Source organism: Bufo bufo, chromosome 5 (assembly GCF_905171765.1).
Source record: "Bufo bufo chromosome 5, aBufBuf1.1, whole genome shotgun sequence".
NCBI classification, from domain to species: domain Eukaryota; kingdom Metazoa; phylum Chordata; class Amphibia; order Anura; family Bufonidae; genus Bufo; species Bufo bufo.
The window spans coordinates 255,373,032-255,393,244 of NC_053393.1; the positions used below are offsets into that span (position 1 = coordinate 255,373,032).

At 45.7% G+C, this 20,213-nt stretch overlaps 1 protein-coding gene across 1 annotated transcript in view; it reads right to left on the bottom strand.

Annotated features, from left to right (window-relative positions):
• Positions 1-20,213, bottom strand: part of LOC121001206 (maternal DNA replication licensing factor mcm6) — a 197,291-nt gene that overhangs the window by 37,831 nt on the left and 139,247 nt on the right. Inside the window, exons 6-7 of the mRNA XM_040432170.1 lie at positions 2,262-2,407; positions 2,031-2,181 (exon numbers count right to left, since the gene is read on the bottom strand). Of these exons, the coding sequence (XP_040288104.1) occupies positions 2,031-2,181; positions 2,262-2,407 (297 nt within the window). The remainder of the gene's footprint in view (positions 1-2,030; positions 2,182-2,261; positions 2,408-20,213) is intronic.

Sequence of the window (20,213 nt, forward strand, 5' to 3'; positions counted from 1 at the left end):
CAAATAGTGTGTAACCAGCACATACAGGTCCACTGAATAGCCAAAACATAGGCCAAAAATGATATACCAGCATATACAGATTACAATGTAAAATATAAAGCAAATGTAACATAGGGTGATACCTCTTAAGAATGCAGACAGACCTGAAATAGGGTCACAATCAAAGAGACAAACCTACGTGAAAAGCTGGTGCAGTGGACCTGAGAGATGAGAAAGCGCCCAACGCGTATCGCCGGAGCAATCCGGCTTCCTCAGGGGTAAAAGGTCAAATGCTGGGGCATCACCTTATATAGGATAATCGATCATATTCAAATAATATTCACCTGTGCAGCAAAGAACAAACATTGAACGCCATGCACTGGCGTGCAGGACGAGGCATAGCCGGAAACCGGAAGCAGGAAGTCCATGTGAATCACAGGTGGAACGCATATGCGTTCCACCTGTCACAATGGTATTATGCATTGGAAAGGATAGGGGATCTACTGGCTCCATTTCCCAAATTGTAGTTATTAGGTGTTAGCCATCTCTGTATATATATTTACACAGGGAATGCCATAAGTGATGAGATGCAATTCGCATACAACCAAGTACAGAAAGACCAGAGATTTAACTAAGTAAATTACAGGTTTTCCTAATCTTTTCCCACAAAACTATATTTCAATCTGCTCAGTTCTTAATGCTTTATAACAAGCTGCCTACATATTGCATTGTGTGGTGACATGTTTGATTTAAATGTGTAGCTTGCATTAATGCTGATGAGCAGGGTTATTTATGTAATGTGGTATGTTGCATATGTACTTGAGAGGTCTGGGGTACCATAAGGGAAGGTGCTGCAATAAGGAGGAGGTAACTCCCTGTGTGCACAGGTCTTTGCCACATCTTTCAAATGTGGCAGGTAGCCTGCCATGAAGTTTCATCACTCAGGGAGAGGCATATACCTTTGTCAGGAAGTGATGGACATTGTAGGTGAGCCACACAGGACATAGTGGAAAATGCCCCATGTATGCATGCAAGAGGACATGGCTGGAAGAGCATAAACAGAAGTACAGACAAGCAACATGTTTGGAAGCAGCAATGCTTAAAAGGGTTATCCAATTATTAATGTAAAAAAAAAATATGAAAATTAGGCATCATTGTACATAACAATCTCTTTCTAACAAAGCTACAGATATAGCAGAATAACCAGTCACACTTAGTGAGTTATCACATGTATTTAACGAGTAATGATTCAACTCCGCTACATCTGTAGAACCAAACCTGTACCTCACATGGATCCAGAGATATATCAAGCCCACAGCTCAAGTTGAGTGTCTTTTCTGCTGCAGCTAAGGAGACATGTCCATTCTGCTGCATCTCTCCCTATCACAACTTAGGAGGCAGTTGAAGGATGAAACTGAGCATGTAAATCAGTGAGCAGGACAAAGAAATAAGAAAAAACAGCAGGTGGTGCTATACAGATTCCTTTTTTATTTTATTACTCAGTTGTTATGCTAAATCTTTTAAATCACATGCAATTAAAACGTAGAATTTTTTTGGTGGGACAACACATTTAAGACTGAACTAAAAAACTGCTCCCAGACACCAAGCCAGTATTAATCCTTCATGTTAGTTAACTAGCAAGTGGAGGTGATTGGTACTAGTCAACAATGTTATAAGTATGCAGAGTATAGTGTGACTGAGGAAAAACCTCCAACTATAGCGGATCTTGTGGATGGTTAATGAAAAGGTTCAGAGGATAATGTCAAGAATCATTCTGACCAACAGGCAGCGCACAGCCAAGCAAATTCCAGGTCAGATAAGGTATAAGATTTACACTCACACGTTCAAAACTTTTATAAAAATGAAAAAGTGTGTGCACCTGACTATAGAAGACAAACTATTTGAGAGCCAGTCTTCAGAAAACACAATAGTGATTGGGGATAAGACCCCCTTCAACATCTGCCACTAATGAATTCTTATATAATGGCAAATATAAGTCGATAGCTCAAGTGCTAAGTGAAAACTTTACAAAAAAAAATTAGAGAACATACCATGTATTGTGGGAAACAGACTTGTGCATAAATTATGGTACAAAGTTTTGTCTTGACTCATCTCAAATACTTTTTCCCATTCTTGAACAGTCATTTGATTTTTTATACTTTCTGCAGTTTGATCTTCATCCCTCAAATCTTTACCCCCAAACTGTGGAAAAAATACTTAGTGATCATTTTATGCAAATATAGTTTAAAAGAAAGTCACATTCTGCACTCTTGTATGCTTACCCGTGGGTTTGTAGCGCCCACATAACAAGCTAAAAAGGCCAGTCTATAAGATAAGTCTCTGACTCCCAAGGCTTTTAGTCCCTGAACTCCTTCAGCATTAAACCCTTCACCACCTGTTACTTTGGCTCCAGTCTCCATTCGTGCATCTAGAAATAGAATTCAATAAATTAAAAAGGGTTGTCCTACAAAAAAATATTGTTTCTAATTATGGGGTAGAGTAAACTACAGTATAAACATTTTTTTGCATTCACACAGACTATTCTAGCTCCCATATCCCCAGATTTTCCAATAATATTAGTATAGCACCCCCTCCTTTTCCTCAGCAGTTATAGTAACACTGTCTCTCTCATCTCATACTCAGTCAGCATTCCTACCGACATGCAGAGAAGTTGTTGCATTCTCAGAAGTAACCAGCTCATCACACTAGGGCAGAAATCAGCAACCTTTGGCACTCCAGCTGTGGTGAAACTCCCAGCACACTTGCTTGGCTGTTTTCAGAACTCCCATAAAAGTGAACAGAACATAAAAGGAGTTGTAGTTTAACAACTGGTGAAGGTCCGGAGGTTGTCGACCCTGCACTAGGGACACCTCTGCACCCTCGGAGGAGAAAAACTGAGCATGTGCATATACTTAGCTTCATTTACAGAGGTGGACACAGAAAGGTGGTGACAGCGGGTGATGCAGTACCAGGAAATATCAGATTTTCTCAGTGTAAATAAAAAAAAAAAAAATTTAGGTTGGATTTAGAAAAAGCCCTAGTGCTAGGTACCCAAACTTGACCCAGATAATCTCCCCCTATAAAACATAAGGGTACTTTCACGCTAGCGTTTTTCTTTTCCGGTGTTGTGTTCCGTAACAGGAACTCAATACCGGAAAAAAAAACTGATCAGTTTTATTCTAACGCATTCTGAATGGAGAGCATTCTGTTCAGGATGCATCAGAATGCATCAGTTCAGTCCCTCTTACGTTTTTTGCCGGATAAAATACCGCAGCATGCTGCAGTTTTCTCTCCGGACAAAAATCCTGAATAACTGGAATGGGGCAACTACAATACCCTGAAAGATTATCAAAATTAGGGTTATTCACTTTAGAAAAATGACGACTGAGGGGAGATCTAATTACCATGTATAAATATATCAGGGGTCAGAGATCTATCCCATCAGCTATTTATCCCCAGGACTGTGAATGTGACGAGGGGACATCCTCTGCGTCTGGAGGAAAGAAGGTTTGTACACAAACATAGAAAAGGATTCTTTACGGTAAGAGCAGTGAGACTATGGAACTCTCTGCCTGAGGAGGTGGTGATGGTGAGTACAATAAAGGAATTCAAGAGGGGCCTGGATGTGTTTCTAGAGCGTAATAATATTACAGGCTATAGCTACTAGAGAGGGGTCGTTGATCCAGGGAGTTATTCTGATTGCCTGATTGGAGTCGGGAAGGAATTTTTTATTCCCCTAAAGTGGGGAAAATTTGCTTCTACCTCACAGTTTTTTTTTTTGCCTTCCTCTGGATCAACTTGCAGGATGACAGGCCGAACTGGATGGACAAATGTCTTTTTTCGGCCTTATGTACTATGTTACTTGCTGGAATGCCGGATCCGGCATTAATTTCCATTTAAATGTATTAGTGCCGGCATTAAGTGTTGTTTCGGGAAAACGGATCCGGTTTTCCGGTCTGCTCATGCGCAGACATTTAAAAATGCAAAAAAATAAATACCGGATCCGTTTTGCCAGATGACACCGGAGAGACGAATTCGGTATTTCATTGCATTTGTCAGACTGATCCGCATCCGGATCCATCTGACAAATGCCATCAGTTTGCGTCCGGATTGCCGGATTCGGCAGGCCAGAACTGACTGCCGGAATCCTCTGTCGCAATTATGAAAGTACCCTTACCTTTACTGAAACCTATTAAAACTGCTTTGTTAGCGAAATCAAAGGGTTAAAATTCAGCTATAACCAGTCCGTGTACCAATTGTGTTTGTGTGGTACTTAATTACTAGCTGGCAGGGATGTGCACTATCCCCATGATGCTACCTTATCAATGTAATCAGTCTTAAGTTGGTACTAAACATGACCATGTTTACCAGTTCTGTTCACTGGCAATTGATAACTCACTATTGATGATGTAACACCATACACTGGTTACATATCTGCTAGCTGTGAGAGACACTGGACTGGAAACAGACAACTAAAACCTACTAACTGCCCCCCCCCCCCAATCCCCGACATGTTTCACCAGCTAAACTGGCTTCATCAGGGGTATTGGGCAGCAATGAGGGAGGGTGTTGCAAACCAAGTATAAATAGCCTACTTGTTTTATTGACAATGATATAATCCATTTGTTTAGAAAGACATGCTGTGTCTGAAAAAACACCATGGGATGCACCTATGACATCGCTCTAAACTATATCTCCTTCCCAACACTCCACCAATAATGATCTGCTGGGTAGGTGTGCCATATGACATGATGCGCATCCCAAGTGTGCGCATGGACATATAGTCAAACCTACCACATTACTTCATGTGCTCCTGCGCCAGGACTTGAAGATCCTGCCGAGTGTAAGTGAATACTGCGCACGTCCTGCGCAGAAGATCGAAAAGAGGCCGCAGCGGAACTTAGAAATCTGCCCGCATGTAAAGGAGTCATGCGCAGAGAATATGTGCGCAAGAACTTGGGGAACTGAATGCAGACAGCCATTGCTATACATAGTACATGTCCTGCGCATCTGTATCATGCGCTGAAATTACACCAGTGCTGGACACTTATTAGTGAGTTGGTGAGTTTAAGGCTACTTTCACACTAGCGTTCGGGTGTCAGCTCGTGCGCACCGTTTGAAGGGGCTCACGAGCGGCCCCGAACGCATCCGTCTGGCCCCAATGCATTCTCAGTGGATGCGGATCCACTGAGAATGCATCCGCCTGGCAGCGTTCAGCCTCCGCTCCGCTCAGTGAGCGGACACCTGAACGCTGCTTTCAGCGTTCGGGTGTCCGCCTGGCCGTGAGGAGGCGAGCGGATCCGTCCAGACTTACAATGTAAGTCAATGGGGGCGGATCCGCTTGAAGATGACACCATATGGCTCAATCTTCAAGCGGATCCGTTCCCCATTGACTTACAATGTAAAGTCTGAACGGATCCGCTCAGACAACTTTCACACTTAGAAAATTTTCTAAGTTTTAATGCAGACGCATCCGTTCTGAACGGATCCGCTCCGAACGCAAGTGTGAAAGTAGCCTAATACAGTCAGACATTGGCTTCAGTCAGAGGAAATGCACAGCGCTTACAAAAGTGCAAACTTCATGAGTGGTAATAGGGTATATAATAATGCCCAAAAAGCAGTAGAGGTTGGTGGTGTTTGTATTATTGGTATTATTGTGGTGTTCGTATTTAATGCAATGTAGAGCAAAATATCAAGGAGGACCCCAGGTGAGTATACGACAGCACCAGCTCTCTCATGATTATTAATATACATGAGGCAAAAATATATGCAGGCTATGGGCAACACACTCATCGCTCACTTCTAATATTTTATTATTACATATTGAAAAGTGGTCTTCAGCATTTACAAGAATGATGCACAAGTGAAGCCCTCATTTAGGCCTTTTGGACTTAGACTATCCAGTTTGTAGATCCACTTTGTTTCTTCCTGCAATATCCAAGTTTCCTTTTTGCATATACCCCAAAATCTCAGACACCCGGGATTACTGTCATGGAAATATCTCACATGTCTGGATATGGCAGTGTCTGCTTTAGTATTTATACTGCTAACATGTTGGCAGATGCGTCGCCGAAACCCTTGTATTGTTTTTCCCATATCAATTTTGGAACAAGGACACTGAGCAATATAGATGATGCCTTTCGATTGACAATTGAGGAATTCTTTAATGTGATATTAAAACTGGTAAACATGGTCGTGTTTAGTACCAATTTAAGACTGGATTACATTGATTTGGTAGCATCATGAGGATAGTGAACATCCCTGCCAGCTACTAATCAAGTACCACACAAAACACAATTGGTACACGGACTGGTTATAGCTGAATTTTAACTCTTTGATTTAGCTCACAAAGCAGTTTTAATAGATTTCAGTAAAAGTTATGTTTTATAGGGAGAGATTATAAGTTTGGGTACCTAGCCCTAGGGCTTTTTCTAATTGCGTTTGTATACCCATACCTAAATAGGGTCCACTAGGGATTTTGTACTAAGTTGGATTTAAGTACAAACAATGTGGGAGATTTACAGTATTAGTGGATTTTTTTAATGTCAGTTTTGCAGGCGTTGTCAAATATATCAAATGGCACATGATCTTTGATTTCATTTAGTTTTATTTAATTTGGTGCATCTTTAATTTTAATAATGTAGAGCGCGAATATTCACACATTTTTATTGCGAATATCGGCACTTCGAGAATTCGCGAAGATCTAGAATATATTGCTATATCTTCGTAATAGCGAATATTCAAGATTTTTTTTGTCACTAGATGAACCTATAATCTTTTCTCACTTATTGTCTATAGCTACTTTTAATCTTTATTATGCCATCATCCATACCTATTCTTTTTATCGCTATTATTTTACCTATCTAGAGTTCGACACATCGCGGATCGGGTTGACAGATTACTGGGAGGGGCTGGAGACGATCCAGCGGTCATGGTCCATATCGGAACCAATGACAAAGTTAGAGGTAGGTGGAGAGTCCTTAAAAATGATTTCAGGGATTTAGGTCAAAAGCTGAGGGCAAGGACCTCAAAGGTAGTATTTTCCGAAATACTGCCTGTACCACGAGCCACACAAGAAAGGCAATGGGAGATTAGGGAGATTAACAAGTGGCTCAAGAACTGGTGTAGGATGGAGGGGTTTGGGTTCCTGGAGAACTGGGCCGATTTTTCTATCGGCAACAGGCTCTATCGTAGGGACGGGCTGCACCTCAATGGGGAAGGGGCAGCTGTGCTGGGGAGAAAGATGGCTAGAAGGTTGGAGGAGTGTTTAAACTAGGGACTGGGGGGGAGGGGAATTACGTTATAGGAGGGGAAGATAGTGCAGATAGAGACCGGGGGCAAGGTAATAAGAATGGGGAAAGAATGGAAGGAGGGACTAGAACAATTCAGAAGGAAAGGTATAGGGTAAAAAATATACATAAACCTCTCAAATGTATGTATACTAATGCCAGAAGCCTGACTAATAAAACTGGTGAACTGGAATTAGTGATGTGTGAGGAGGACTATGACATAGTGGGAATAACTGAGACATGGCTGGATGATAGCTATGACTGGGCAGTTAATGTACAAGGTTACAGTCTGTTTAGAAAGGATCGTCAAAACCGGAGAGGGGGAGGGGTCTGCCTTTATATAAAGTCCTGTCTAAAGCCCACAGTCCGAGAAGATATAAGTGAGGGACATGAACATGTGGAGTCACTATGGGTAGAGATACATGGAGCTAAAAACAACAATAAATTACTAATAGGAGTTTACTATAAACCACCTAATATACCAGAGTCCACAGAAAATCTACTACTAAACGAGATAGACGAGGCGGCAAATCATAATGAGGTGGTTATTATGGGGGACTTCAACTACCCAGATATAGACTGGGAAACTGAAACTTGTATATCTCATAAGGGAAACAGGTTCGTGGCTATAACCAAAGACAATTACCTCTCCCAACTGGTTCAGGACCCGACTAGAGGGACGGCCATACTGGACTTAGTATTAACCAATAGACCTGACAGAACAACAGACGTGCAGGTCGGGGGACACCTGGGAAATAGTGACCATAAAGTAATAACCTTCCAATTATCATTCAAAAAAGAGCGTTTCTACAGGGAGGAACAAAAATACCAAACTTCAAAAAAGCTAAATTTTGCCAACTAAGAGAGGCCATAGGCCAAACTAACTAGGACAAAGTCCTCACAAATACAGACACAAAATGGGATATCTTTAAAAACATCCTAAAAACTCATTGTGAGAGGTACATACCGTATGGTAATAAAAGGTTAAGGAAAAAAAAGAAACCAATGTGGATAAATAGAACTGTAAAGAAAGCAATAAATGACAAAAAGAAAGCATATAAAACATTAAAACAGGAGGGTTGCACGGAAGCACTGAAAAACTATAAGGAAAAAAATAGAACATGTAAAAAACAAATAAAAGCGGCCAAACTAGAGACCGAGAGATTAATTGCCAAAGAGAGTAAAACTAACCCTAAAATGTTCTTCAATTATATAAATGTTAAAAAGTATAAAGCTGAAGGTGTCGGCCCTTTAAAGAGTAATGAGGGGGGAGTCGCAGAGAGCGACGAGGAGAAAGCAAAGCTGTTAAATATTTTTTTCTCCAATGTATTCACTGAGGAAAATAAATTGTCAGATGACATGCAGAATGCAAAAATAAATTCCCCATTAAAAGTGTCCTGTCTGACCCAGGAAGAAGTACATCAGCGGCTTAAAAAGATTAAAATAGACAAATCGCCAGGACCGGATGGCATACACCCCCGTATCCTAAAGGAATTAAGTAATGTCATAGCCAGACCCTTATTTCTGATATTTGCAGACTCTATACTGACAGGGAATGTCCCACAGGATTGGCGCGTGGCATATGTGGTGCCAATATTCAAAAAGGGGCCAAAAACAGAGCCTGGAAACTATAGGCCGGTAAGTTTAACATCTGTTGTGGGTAAACTGTTTGAAGGTTTTCTGAGAGATGCTATATTAGAGCATCTCAACGGAAATAAGCAAATAACGCCATATCAGCATGGCTTCATGAGGGATCGGTCATGTCAAACTAATTTAATCAGTTTCTATGAGGAGGTAAGTTCTAGACTTGACAGCGGCGAATCAATGGATGTCGTATATCTGGACTTCTCGAAAGCATTTGACACTGTACCGCATAAAAGGTTAGTATATAAAATGAGAATGCTCGGACTGGGAGAAAACATCTGTATGTGGGTAAGTAACTGGCTGAGTGATAGAAAACAGAGGGTGGTTATTAACGGTACACACTCAGATTGGGTCACTGTCACTAGTGGGGTACCTCAGGGGTCAGTATTGGGCCCTATTCTCTTCAGTATATTTATTAATGATCTTGTAGAAGGCTTGCATAGTAAAGTATCAATTTTCGCAGATGACACTAAACTGTGTAAAGTAATTTACACTGAAGAGGACAGTATACTACTACAGAGGGATCTGGATAGATTGGAGGCTTGGGCAGATAAGTGGCAGATGAGGTTTAACACTGATAAATGTAAGGTTATGCACATGGGAAGGAAAAATGCAAGTCACCCGTACATACTAAATGGTAAAACACTCGGTAACACTGACATGGAAAAGGATCTAGGAATTTTAATAAACAGCAAACTAAACAGCAAAAACCAGTGTCAGGCAGCTGCTGCCAAGGCCAACAAGATAATGGGTTGCATCAAAAGGGGCATAGATTCCCGTGATATGAACATAGTCCTACCACTTTACAAATCGCTAGTCAGACCACACATGGAGTACTGTGTACAGTTCTGGGCTCCTGTAAACAAGGCAGACATAGCAGAGCTAGAGAGGGTTCAGAGGAGGGCAACTAAAGTAATAACTGGAATGGGGCAACTACAGTACCCTGAAAGATTATCAAAATTAGGGTTATTCACTTTAGAAAAAAGACGACTGAGGGGAGATCTAATTAATATGTATAAATATATCAGGGGTCAGTACAGAGATCTATCCCATCAGCTATTTATCCCCAGGACTGTGACTGTGACGAGGGGACATCCTCTGCGTCTGGAGGAAAGAAGGTTTGTACACAAACATAGAAGAGGATTCTTTACGGTAAGAGCAGTGAGATTATGGAACTCTCTGCCTGAGGAGGTGGTGATGGTGAGTACAATAAAGGAATTCAAGAGGGGCCTGGATGTGTTTCTAGAGCGTAATAATATTACAGGCTATAGCTACTAGAGAGGGGTCGTTGATCCAGGGAGTTATTCTGATTGGAGTCGGGAAGAAATTTTTTATTCCCCTAAAGTGGAGAAAATTGGCTTCTACCTCACAGGGATTTTTGCCTTCCTCTGGATCAACTTGCAGGATAACAGGCCGAACTGGATGGACAAATGTCTTTTTTCCTTATGTACTATGTTACTATGTTACTATGTTACTATGTTACTATCATTAATCAACTTATTGCTATTATTTTCCTATCAATAATTAATTTTTATAGATGCTATATTTTATTTTCAAAATAAATAATTACCTATAACTCACAATAAACAACATATAACAGACAATCACTCAAAGGCTATATGCCAAAAGCTGGGTATGTGCAAGCCAACAACCTATCTGTGAGACAGGTACAGTCAGCATACCTTGCAATGGCAGCCTTGTGTGAAATGAGACATTCATCTGACAGAGCCAATAAACCTGAAAATTGCTGGATTTGAGTTGGATGGCTTGCGGGACCTGCACACCTAGATCATTATCATTAGGGTTAGAGATGAGAGAATTGAAAAAAAATTAGATTAAGCAGGTTTGCCAAATTTTTCGGAAAAATTTGCTTCGATCAGATTTTATTTTCAGCGAATCGCGTAAAAAACGTCTATTTCCGGGCTGCAGAGAGCCTTGATAGAGGTGTAGAACACTGTCTTGCAGTAACACGCATTGGGAGTCTGCTGTGGTAGTGAAACAATACTGTGAGTCAGTATGACACGCACATGGCAGGCGTCGCTCTTAGAATCACTGCACACTTCACTTATTTGGGAAGTCACAGGGCCAACACTGACCAAATAACTCAAGTAGGAACTTAGCCTTACAGGTCGATGTTAGCGTCAAGTAGAAGCACACTCCTTTTACACGGTCGCCAGCTGATTCCACATAGATGTCTACAGAACCTGTTCTATTAAATGCTTAGGGGCGGACACAGACAGCAGAGGGCCCCTGTGCAAAGAATGTGCCTGGGTGCCTGGGTGCCTGGGTGCCTCCCCCCCCCAAATCAAATTCACAACCTAACCTATTCTGTCCTAACATTACTTATAGCAATACAAAACATGTAAGGCTACTCTCACACCTGCGGCACTACGCTCCGGCCACCTGATCTGGCAGAAAATACAAGGAATCGGTCAGACACAAACCGCCGCATGCAGCGGTTTGTGTCCCGCTGATTCTCTGCATTTTTGCCAGATTGTGGCCGGATCTCTGCCGTACCCAATTATAGTCAATGGGGCCGGCGGGCATTGTCTGCATTTAGCAGTGCCGGATCCAATGAATTCCAGCAGGCTGTTCTCTGCTGGAAAAACCTGCCAGAATCACTAACGCAGATGTGAAAGTAGCCTAAGGCTGCGTTCACACGGGCGAGATTTCCGCGCGGGTGCAATGCGGTAGGTGAACGCATTGCACCCGCACTGAATCCGGACCCATTCATTTCTATGGGGCTGTTCAGATGAGCGATGATTTTCACGCATCACTTGTGCGTTGCATGAAAATCGCAGCATGCTCTATATTCTGCCTTTTTCACGCAACGCAGGCCCCATAGAAGTGAATGGGGTTGCGTGAAAATCGCAAGCATCCGCAAGCAAGTGTGGATGCGGTGCGATTTTCACGCATGGTTGCTAGGTGACAGTCTATTCACTGTATTTTCCCTTATAACATGGTTATAAGGGAAAATAATAGCATTCTGAATACAGAATGCTTAGTAAAATAGGGCTGGAGGGGTTAAAAAAAAATAAACAAATTAACTCACCTTCTCCTCTTGTTCGCGAAGTTCCCGGTATGATGAGTTGTGGGCTAAAGGACCTTTGGTGATGTCAGATCACATGCTCCAATCACATGGTCCATCACCAAAGGTCCTTTAGCCCACAACTCATCATACCGGGAACTTCGCGAACAAGAGGAGAAGGTGAGTTAATTTGTTTATTTTTTTTAACCCCTCCAGCTCTATTTTACTAAGCATTCTGTATTCAGAATGCTATTATTTTCCCTTATAACCATGTTATAAGGGAAAATAATACAGTGAATAGACTGTCACCTAGCAACCATGCGTGAAAATCGCACCGCATCCACACTTGCTTGCGGATGCTTGCGATTTTAACCATGTTATAAGGGAAAATAATACAATCTACACTACAACTAACCCAAACCTGAACTTCTGTGAAGAAGTTCGGGTCTGGGTACCACAGTCGGTTTTTATCACGCGCGTGCAGAACACATTGCACCTGCGCGATAAAAACTGAACAACGGAACGCAATCGCAGTCAAAACTGACTGCAATTGCATTCCTACTCACGCGGGTTTGCCGCAACACACCGGGACGCATCCGGACCTAATCCGGACACGCTCGTGTGAACCCAGCCTAATACAGGTCCAAATACCTCTTCCATCCAGTGACATCTCCATTGATGTAGATGTTCTCTGTCCTCATCTCGTTTAAGACCCGACCACCATGATGATTTCATTCAGCCATCTCTTCTCTGCAGAGTTTGACAGATCTTAGTTTCCTACTTTTCCATCATCCTCCCACCGTCTGAACACCCCATCCTGCCACCCCAATACTGTGCCCGCTATGCTCCCTATACAAGTTACACACAGATAGTTCCCCTTCAATAATTATTGGCACACAGTGTCCTAAAAAATAACTCTGCCTAGGAAACAGTGTCCCTGACACTAATAGTGTAAACATAATGTTCCCCAAAAATAATTGTGCTAAGCTGATACTGTGCCAGGGTGCCCCCCACAGTAATACTGATCCCCAAAGTCCCACCAATAGAAATAATTATCTACCAGACAACACGTAGTAGTAATAGGGCCCCTACAGTAATCATTTCCCACTGTGTCCCAGAAGTAATAATGCTCCCATAGTGCTCATACTAGTATTCATGTTCCTCATAGTGCCTCAACTGTAATAAAGCCCACCATAATGCCCCTGGTAGTAATAATTCTCTTTATAATGTGTTACAGTAAAAATAAAAATGCCTTGTGTGGCAGTATAAAAAATACCTCCTCTTAGTGCCCTCTGTAGAGCCAATGTCCCCATAGTACCCTCATAATGTTTGCCAATGCCCCCTACTGTGTGCCCAAAAAACCCTCTTAGTGCCCCCAGTTGGGACAAGGTCGCCATAGTGCCCTATAATTTGCGCCAGTATAAAATACTTCTATAGTGCCCCCCCTTATCCCCATGGTGCCTGACAATGTGCCAATATACAATTCCCCCATAATGTGTGCCAGTATAATTCCCCTATATAATGACCCCAATAGTGCTCCTCTCCCCCCTTCTCTATAGTGCCCCCCATGTGTGCCAGTATATAATATATTGTCCCCAGTAGAGGCCCCCATAGTGCTCCTCCCTTCTCCATAGTGCCCTCTATGTGTGCTAGTATATAAGATAGGGCCCCAGAAGATGCCCCCATAGTGCTCCTTTCCCCCCTTCTCCATAGTGCCCCCCATGTGTGCCAGTATATAAGGTGGGGTCCCCATAGTGCTCCTCCCTCTCCATAGTGCCCCCATGTGTGCCAGTATGCAAGATAGGGCCCCCCATAGTGCTCCTCCCCTTCCATAGTGCCCGCCATGTCTGCCGGTATATAAAATAGGCAGGCCGCCACATATGTCACTTGCTCAGATAGGCCCCAATATCTGTTGCTCAGGAGGACCCTCCCATATCAGTTGCTTATTCAAGCCCCCCATATGTCAATTACTCAGATAGGCCCCCATATCAGATGCCCATTCACGCCCCCATATCAGTTGCTCAGACCCCCCCCATATCAGTTGCTCATTCAGGCCCCCCATATGTCACTTGCTCAGGACCCCCACCAATATCAGTTGCTCAGGGGGACCCATCTCCCATATCAGTTGCTTATTTAGGTCCCCCATATGTCAGTTGCCCAGGACCTCCCCATATCAGTTGCTCAGGAGGACATCCCCAATATCAGTTGTTTATTTATTCAGGCCCCCCATGTGTCAGTTTCTCAGGCCCCCCCCATATGCTTATCCAGGGCCCCCAGAGTCAGGCACCCCCATATGCTTATTTGCTCATTCAGGCCCCCCATATCGATGTGACAGACCCCCAGGGCCCCCATCAGACCTCAGATCAGACTAAAAATAAATAAATTAAAACTTACCTCTCCTGCTCCGCTGCTGTCGTGTCCTGATGTGAGTGCCTGATTCAAGCATAGGGAGAGGTTGCTGCTGCGACGTTAGGGCGAGATTAGGCAGATTAACTCCTCCAAAAGACTTAATTCAGTGATCGATCTCCAGCTGTGGATCATTGAAGTGCTGATATTGAATTGCTCACTTTTTTTAGGCTGCCCAGAGCGTTTTTATATCACTTTTTTCTGGGGTGATCGGCGGCCATTTTGTGGCTTGTGGTGCGCCAGCACAAGCTACCACCAAGTGCATTTAACCATCAATAGTGTGGTTATTTTTTGCTATATCCTACATCAGCTGCAGGCTGAGCCTGTGTCACCCAAGTGCATTTAACCATCAATAGTGTGGTTATTTTTTGGCCATATACTACATCAGGGGCAAGTTGAGCCTGTCACCCAGCGCCTAAAAAATAGCCCTGACATTTATATTCCTCCAAATCAGTACTGTTTTAGCTGGTCAAGTTATTTGTAGTGACCGTAAAAGCAGTTTTTGTTCTGGGTTGAAAAACTTTTCCCAAATTTGCCATTTTCAAAATTGTGGTGAACGGGAACAATGAGGAAAACATCTAGTAAGGGACGCGGACATGGTCGTGGTGGTGTTAGTGGACCCTCTGGTGCTGGGAGAGGACGTGGCCGTTCTGCCACAGCCACACGTCCTAGTGTACCAACTACCTCAGGTCCCAGTAGCCGCCAGAATTTACAGGGATATTTGGTGGGGCCCAATGCCGTTCTAAGGATGGTAAGGCCTGAGCAGGTACAGACATTAGTCAATTGGGTGGCCGACAGTGCATCCAGCACGTTCACATCATCTCCCACCCAGTCTTCTGCAGAAAGCGCACAGATGGCGCATGAAAACCAAGCCCATCAGTCTGTCACATCACCCCCATGCATATCAGGGAAACTGTCTGAGCCTCAAGTTATGCAGCAGTCTCTTATGCTGTTTGAAGACTCTGCTGCCAGGGTTTCCCAAGGGCATCCACCTAGCCCTTCCCCAGGGGTGGAAGAGATAGAATGCACTAACGCACAACCACTTATGTTTCCTGATGATGAGGACATGGGAATACCACCTCAGCACGTCTCTGATGATGATGAAACACAGGTGCCAACTGCTGCGTCTTTCTGCAGTGTGCAGACTGAACAGGAGGTCAGGGATCAAGACTGGGTGGAAGACGATGCAGGGGACGATGAGGTCCTAGACCCCACATGGAATGAAGGTCATGCCACTGACTTTGAGTTCGGAAGAAGAGGCAGTAATGAGACTGAGCCAACAGCGTAGCAAAAGAGGGAGCAGTGGGCAAAATCAGAACACCCGCCGCCAAGAGACTCCGCCTGCTACTGACCGCCGCCATCTGGGACCGAGCACCCCAAAGGCAGCTTCAAGGAGTTCCCTGGCATGGCACTTCTTCAAACAATGTGCTGACGACAAGACCCGAGTGGTTTGCACGCTGTGCCATCAGAGCCTGAAGCGAGGCATTAACGTTCTGAACCTTAGCACAACCTGCATGACCAGGCACCTGCATGCAAAGCATGAACTGCAGTGGAGTAAACACCTTAAAAACAAGGAAGTCACTCAGGCTCCCCCTGCTACCTCTTCTGCTGCTGCCGCTTTGGCCTCTTCCTCCGCCTCTGGAGGAACGTTGGCACCTGCCGCCCAGCAAACATGGGATGTACCACCAACACCACCACCTGCGTCACCAAGCATCTCAACCATGTCACACGGCAGCGTTCAGCTCTCCATCTCACAAACATTTGAGAGAAAGCGTCAATTCCCACCTAGCCACCCTCGATCCCTGGCCCTAAATGCCAGCATTTCTAAACTACTGGCCTATGAAATGCTGTCATTTAGGCTGGTGGACACAGACAGCTTCAAACAGCTCATGTCGCTTGCTGTCCCACAGTATGTTGTTCCCAGCCGCCACTACTTCTCCAAGAGAGCCGTGCCTTCCCTGCACAACCAAGTGTCCTATAAAACCAAGTGTGCACTGCGCAACGCCATCTGTGGCAAGGTCCACCTAACCACAGACACGTGGACCAGTAAGCACGGCCAGGGACGCTATATCTCCCTAACTGCACACTGGGTAAATGTAGTGGCGGCTGGGCCCCAGGCGGAGAGCTGTTTGGCGCACGTCCTTCCGCCGCCAAGGATCGCAGGGCAACATTCTTTGCCTCCTGTCTCCTCCTCCTCCTACTCAGCTTCCTCCTCCTCTTATTCCACCTGCTCATCCAGTCAGCCACACACCTTCCCCACCAACTTCAGCACAGCCCGGGGTAAACGTCAGCAGGCCGTTCTGAAACTCATATGTTTGGGGGACAGGCCCCACACCGCACAGGAGTTGTGGCGGGGTATAGAACAACAGACCGACGAGTGGTTGCTGCAGGTGAGCCTCAAGCCCGGCCTGGTGGTGTGTGATAATGGGCGAAATCTCGTTGCAGCTCTGGGACTAGCCGGTTTGTTGCACATCCCTTGCCTGGAGCATGTGCTGAATTTGGTGGTGCAGAAGTTCATTCGCAACTACCCCGACATGTCAGAGCTGCTGCATAAAGTGCGGACCATCTGTTCGCGCTTCCGGCGTTCACACCCTGCCGCTGCTCGCCTGTCTGCGCTACAGCGTAACTTCGGCCTTCCCGGTCACCGCCTCATATGCGACGTGCCCACCAGGTGGAACTCCACCTTGCACATGCTGGACAGACTGTGCGAGCAGCAGCAGGCCATAGTGGAGTTTCAGCTGCAGCACACACGGGTCAGTCGCACCACTTCACCACCAATGACTGGGCCTCCATGCGAGACATGTGTGCCCTGTTTCGAGTACTCCACCAACATGGCCAGTGGCGATGACGCCGTTATCAGCGTTACAATACCACTTCTATGTCTCCTTGAGAAAACACTTATGGCGATGATGGAAGAGGAGGTGGCCCAGGAGGAGGAAGAGGAGGAATAGGGGTCATTTTTAGCACTTTCAGGCCAGTCTCTTCGAAGTGACTCAGAGGGAGGTTTTTTGCAACAGCAGAGGCCAGGTACAAATGTGGCCAGACAGGGCCCACTACTGGAGGACGAGGAGGATGAGGATGAGGTGGAGGAGGTGGAGGAGGATGAGGATAAAGCATGTTCACAGCGGGGTGGCACCCCAAGCAGCTCGGGCCCATCATTGGTGCGTGGCTGGGGGGAAACACCGGACGATGACGATACGCCTCCCACAGAGGACAGCTTGTCCTTACCTCTGGGCAGCCTGGCACACATGAGCGACTACATGCTGCAGTGCCTGCGCAACGACAGCAGAGTTGCCCACATTTTAACGTGTGCGGACTACTGGGTTGCCACCCTGCTGGATCCCCGGTACAAAGACAATGTGCCCACCTTACTTCCTACACTGGAGCGTGATAGGAAGATGCGCGAGTACAAGCGCACGTTGGTAGACGCGCTACTGAGAGCATTCCCAAATGTCACAGGGGAACCAGTGGAAGCCCAAGGCGAAGGCAGAGGAGGAGCAAGAGGTCGCCAACGCAGCTGTGTCACGGCCAGCTCCTCTGAGGGCAGGGTTAGCATGGCAGAGATGTGGAAAAGTTTTGTCACCAAACCACAGCTAACTGCACCACCACCTGATACGGAACGTGTTAGCAGGAGGCAACATTTCACTAACATGGTGGAACAGTACCTGTGCACACCCCTCCACGTACTGACTGATGGTTCGGCCCCATTCAACTTCTGGCTCTCCAAATTGTCCACGTGGCCAGAGCTAGCCTTTTATGCCTTGGAGGTGCTGGCCTGCCCGGCAGCCAGCGTTTTGTCTGAACGTGTATTCAGCACGGCAGGGGGCGTCATTACAGACAAACGCAGCCGCCTGTCTACAGCCAATGTGGACAAGCTGACGTTCATAAAAATGAACCAGGCATGGATCCCACAGGACCTGTCCATCCCTTGTGCAGATTAGACATTAACTACCTACCCTTAACAATATATTATTGTACTCCAGGGCACTTCCTCATTCAATCCTATTTTCATTTTACCATTATATTGCGGGGCAACCCAAAGTTGAATGAACCTCTCCTCTGGTAGGGTGCCTGGGCCTAAATATGTGACAGTGGCCTGTTCCAGTGGTGGGTGACGTGAAGCCTGATTCTCTGCTATGACATGAAGACTGATTCTGTGCTGACATGAAGCCAGATTCTCTGTTACGGGACCTCTCTCCTCTGCCTGGGTGCCGGGGCCTAAATGTGCGACAGTGGCCTCTTCCAGTGGTGGGTGACGTGAAGCCTGATTCTCTGCTGACATGAAGCCAGATTCTCTTATATGGCATGAAGAGACTGATTCTCTGCTGACGTGAACCCGAACATTTCCGGGAAGTTCGGTTGAACTTCTCGAACCCGAACATCCAGGTGTTCGCTCAACTCTAGATGTGTGGCATCAGGCGGGTTGCAGCATCAAAGTAGTAGCTGAGGCAGATAGCCAGAAGAAACCGGTCTCTAATTAAAGTGTTGGTGTGGCACCATGGATGATCTAGTCTGATGCATCAGGAATTGGTTGTCACGGGTAGAGTCACGGGAATCAAGTTAGAGAGGAGGTGCACCCCCTGAGCTGCCACCTGGTCCCCTGTCCCTGCCTACTTGCACCACCCGCCCTAGGTGACGGAGCGCAACTGTGCGACAGTCCCTAACCTACTAAGTGCAAGCAGATAGACAGCAGGGAAGAGGTCAACCAATGAGAAGTTACAATAAGCGGACAAGAGGTAGAACAAAAACAGAAGGCGAGGCGGGTAAACTAGCAGAGGTCAGTCCAGGAGGTCACGTCAGAACAAGGGAAGAGGCAAAGACAAATCCGTAAACAATCAGAGGTCAAAATCCGAGAGGTAGCGTCAAGGTACAGGAAGCAGGCAGAAGAGGTGTCAAGAGGCGGATCGAGGTTCAATTCCAGAGGTAGCTAAATAACAAAGTACACAGCCTATAGGACGAAAATCATAGGCAACTTGTAGCCAGCAGGCCGCCTGTATTTATAGTGGGGAGGGAGTGAGGGTCATGTGACGTGGCCAGCGTCACATGACCGACAGACAGACAAGTCGAGCACAGAGTGATCAGCTCGGCGCTCAAGGAAGACCTAGGAGCAGGGAGACTCCCAGCTAGCAAAGCCGCCCTGGGAACGAGGCCAAACACAGATCCTCGCTCCCGAAGCTAAGCAGCAGGTCTGCGGCTGATGGGAGACCGAGTGCGCCTTCAGCGCCCCATTATATTGGTGGTTGGAAATCCTGGCAGATCCACGCTTGATTCATCTTGACAAAAAAGGTAAGTCTCTCCACATTTTGGTTGGACAGGAGAGTTCTCCTTGGGGTAACTTTTGCCCCCATCGCACTAAAAACCCACACTGATGCCACACTACTGGCTGGGCAGGACAGCTTTTCCAGGGCAAACTCTGCTAGTTACAGCCACAAATCCAGTTTTGCTACCCAGTAGTCCAGCAGATCTTCAATGTTGGGTGGCAGGGTGCTGTCCAAGTATGCCACCACCTGCTCGTTCAGGTCCTGCTCCAGGTCTACCTGCAGATTCTGGTGAGTAGATTCTTCACCATGCAGTTGAAGAAAGCTACTCATAAATGACTGTGGACTCAGGCTGCTAAAGGAACTGGTACTGCTCCTGCCACCCCACCCCTTCCCAGCAGCCATAGAAATGGAATGTGAGCGCAGAGGGCCCCCCCGGTCAGACCTGCGAGAGGATGGACGATGGCGCATGATAGGTAGCGGCCAACTGACTACATAGGATGTCTCTGTAGTAGTTCAGTTTGTCCTCCCTCTCGGTGGGTGTAAAAAAGCCCCCCATTCTGGACCGGTAGCGAGGGTCCAACAAGGTGGAGAGCCAGAAGTCATCCC